The sequence below is a fragment of the Penaeus chinensis genome, chromosome 41 (assembly GCF_019202785.1).
Source record: "Penaeus chinensis breed Huanghai No. 1 chromosome 41, ASM1920278v2, whole genome shotgun sequence".
Lineage (NCBI taxonomy): Eukaryota > Metazoa > Arthropoda > Malacostraca > Decapoda > Penaeidae > Penaeus > Penaeus chinensis.
In genome coordinates, this window is record NC_061859.1 from 16,610,981 (window position 1) to 16,613,480 (window position 2,500).

General features: G+C 46.4%; 1 protein-coding gene across 2 annotated transcripts in view; it reads right to left on the bottom strand.

Annotated features, from left to right (window-relative positions):
- Positions 1-2,500, bottom strand: part of LOC125047689 (homeobox protein abdominal-B-like) — a 72,621-nt gene that overhangs the window by 69,539 nt on the left and 582 nt on the right. For both annotated transcript variants that reach the window (XM_047646050.1, XM_047646049.1), the window contains exon 1: positions 2,260-2,500. This exon is cut by the window's right edge and continues 582 nt beyond it. In XM_047646050.1, coding sequence (XP_047502006.1) covers positions 2,260-2,500 — 241 coding nt within the window. The remainder of the gene's footprint in view (positions 1-2,259) is intronic.

The following is a 2,500-nucleotide window of genomic DNA, read 5'->3' on the forward strand; positions in this document are numbered from 1 at the left end:
TTTTTTTTTTTTTTCCAAACATTCTCTTTTTTCTCTCTCTGTCTCCACTTTTCTCGTTTCTTTCGACACACATTTCCCCTCACTCTCCTGCTGAACACCCCTCTCACAAGATACTTTTGGCCCCCACATTCTTCCTGCCCACATACACCCTTCACATCACCGCCTCGTTGTCTCACAGTGTGGAGAGTGGCTGTCCCACTATCTCTAGCGAGGTCCTTCTCCCCTCACCTCCCCTCCCTTCTACTCCCCACTCCCCACTCATCTCCCCGACACTGCTAACTCGACTTTCCTCATCACTGTCTCCTTGTATCACTGCGTTTCACCGCCGTGGCACTTTCCTCTATTTATGACAGGCGGAACCAATCTTGTAATCTACGGCCGCGCCAGATGGACTCGTCTTCCACCAGGAACCTGACTGATGGACGCCTGAGACACGGCTAAGTTCAGTCCTCTTAGGCTAGTTGTTAGTGGGACGCCGTATAGGGAGTTATGGATGAATGTACACTGGGAATGTTAGGGATGTGAATGTCGTGGATGAACGTTGCCTGGTAGATTTGGGAGTGATGCCACGGAGGGAGAAGGATGTTAAATAAAAGGATGTTTAAGGCATTAGGAGACCGATGAGTGTGTTTTAATATCAAAGTTAGTCTAGAACAATTGGAAAGTTAGTGTAGGGGCTACTGAAGGGTTGAATAAATAAGTTTACTAATGTGGATGATACATGTGACCACGAAATTACCATAAGACTGCACAGAACGAGTGTGTAAATGGTAAATAATTTACGGAAAATCATCTATTAAATGTGTGATTAGTGAAGTAATGACAGCCAAGAATTAATAAATAACAAAGAATGAATAAAGTACATGAATGACGAAAATGTTAACATCAGAACTTTTGAACAGACAGACTGGCGGGCTTGAGTAATACGGAAGACTGTTGGCAGGTTCAAGGTGATGACAGTGACAGCGTATAACATGACTCAGCAAATGTAAACAAACGCAGAGTACCCAGGAAAAATTCCAAACATTTACCGGTTGTAAGTCTTTTTAGTAATAGTAGGTCATTAGAACTAGTGCATGCGAGAAATGACTAGATATTATCACCTGGTTGCTAATAGTTGTGGTTGGCTGATGGTATCGTAAGTTCAGTGAATGGTTGGTAAGTTTCATTGACCATTCATGATTTTTTAGTGAAGCCAAAGTATGAAATTGATATGAAGTGATGAAATTAATAGACTAGGAATAGGAAATGAAGGAGAAAGTGCAATAAACATAGAAATTAATGAGCTTTCTAATTGGCACAACATTGAGTGATTTGGGGACACTAAGTATGCAACATTGATAGTGTAAATGTGTTAGTGCCAGTGGTAGAAGAAAATGAGGCGGTAGCACAGATTTAAAAAAAAAAAAAAAAAAAAAAAAAAAAAAAAAAAAAAAAAAGTTTACAGAAGGTGAGATGACAGGCAGGTATCATCCTCCAGTGTGAAAATGTCATGATCATTTAGTATGGTTAGCTGGTCGGGTCAGACCTATCTTTGGGAGAAAATAAGGGGCTGGGAGACTGACACAACAAGCATTTAAAAAGAGGTGAAGTTATCACAAGAATAGCTTAGTAAATGGCTGATGGTAGAAAAGATTGGACATGTCACTTAGTGGTTAATGTTTTTAAAAAAGCTGTCGAATAAATTATCGAGAAACAAGAAAAAAATACACAGACATGGGTCTGTGCACAAGAAAATGAACAAGACAGGTAAGAACCAGGAGGGGGAGAGTGACACGAGAGAGCAAGCTGACAGCGAGACCGAGTGACAGGGAGCAAGAGCGTGGGATCCAGTACAGGAATCTGACGTATCTGGAGAAACGGGCTGGACGTAAGGAGTGACTTGCCTAACGAGCGTGCCAGGTAGCCTCGCGAGTGGAAGGTGTCGACTCTCGCGGGGATTCGTTATGCAAGGGGGCTGTCCAGGTCACCTAGGCAGACCTGGGGGACCTGGAGGGACACTGTTATGACGGGGCACTCGGGGACGGGTCGAGTGATCGCGAGGGACAGGGAGTGAGATCAAGGCAGAGTGTTGTGGCGGGTGCTTTACGGGGGGCTGAGGCAGAGACAGGCAGAGGATGGGGTTTACGAGGTGCTCACGACCGCCTCCTCCACCACCACCACCCAGCTGCCGCTCGCGATACTAGTTCGGGTTTTACCTGGGGAGGATATGACACTCCTGCACTAGGGTACATGTGGTCACGTGAGGATAGTACGTACCTGGAGGGTAAGGTGCGGGGGGCATAGTCTCTGCTGTGGGGTAGTTCCTCAGGTAGCCGTCGTGGGGATATCCTGCGGCAGCTTCCATGGCAGATTTTGGGGCACCATCTGCCGCCGTTAGGTATGGCACGGGCTGGCCGTGGGCATCGACATGGCCCACACGCCCGTAGGGAGGGTAGTTGCACCAGGTCTGAGCGGCAAAGGCTTGGCATGACTCCGTGGTCATCGAGGATGGCCCCGG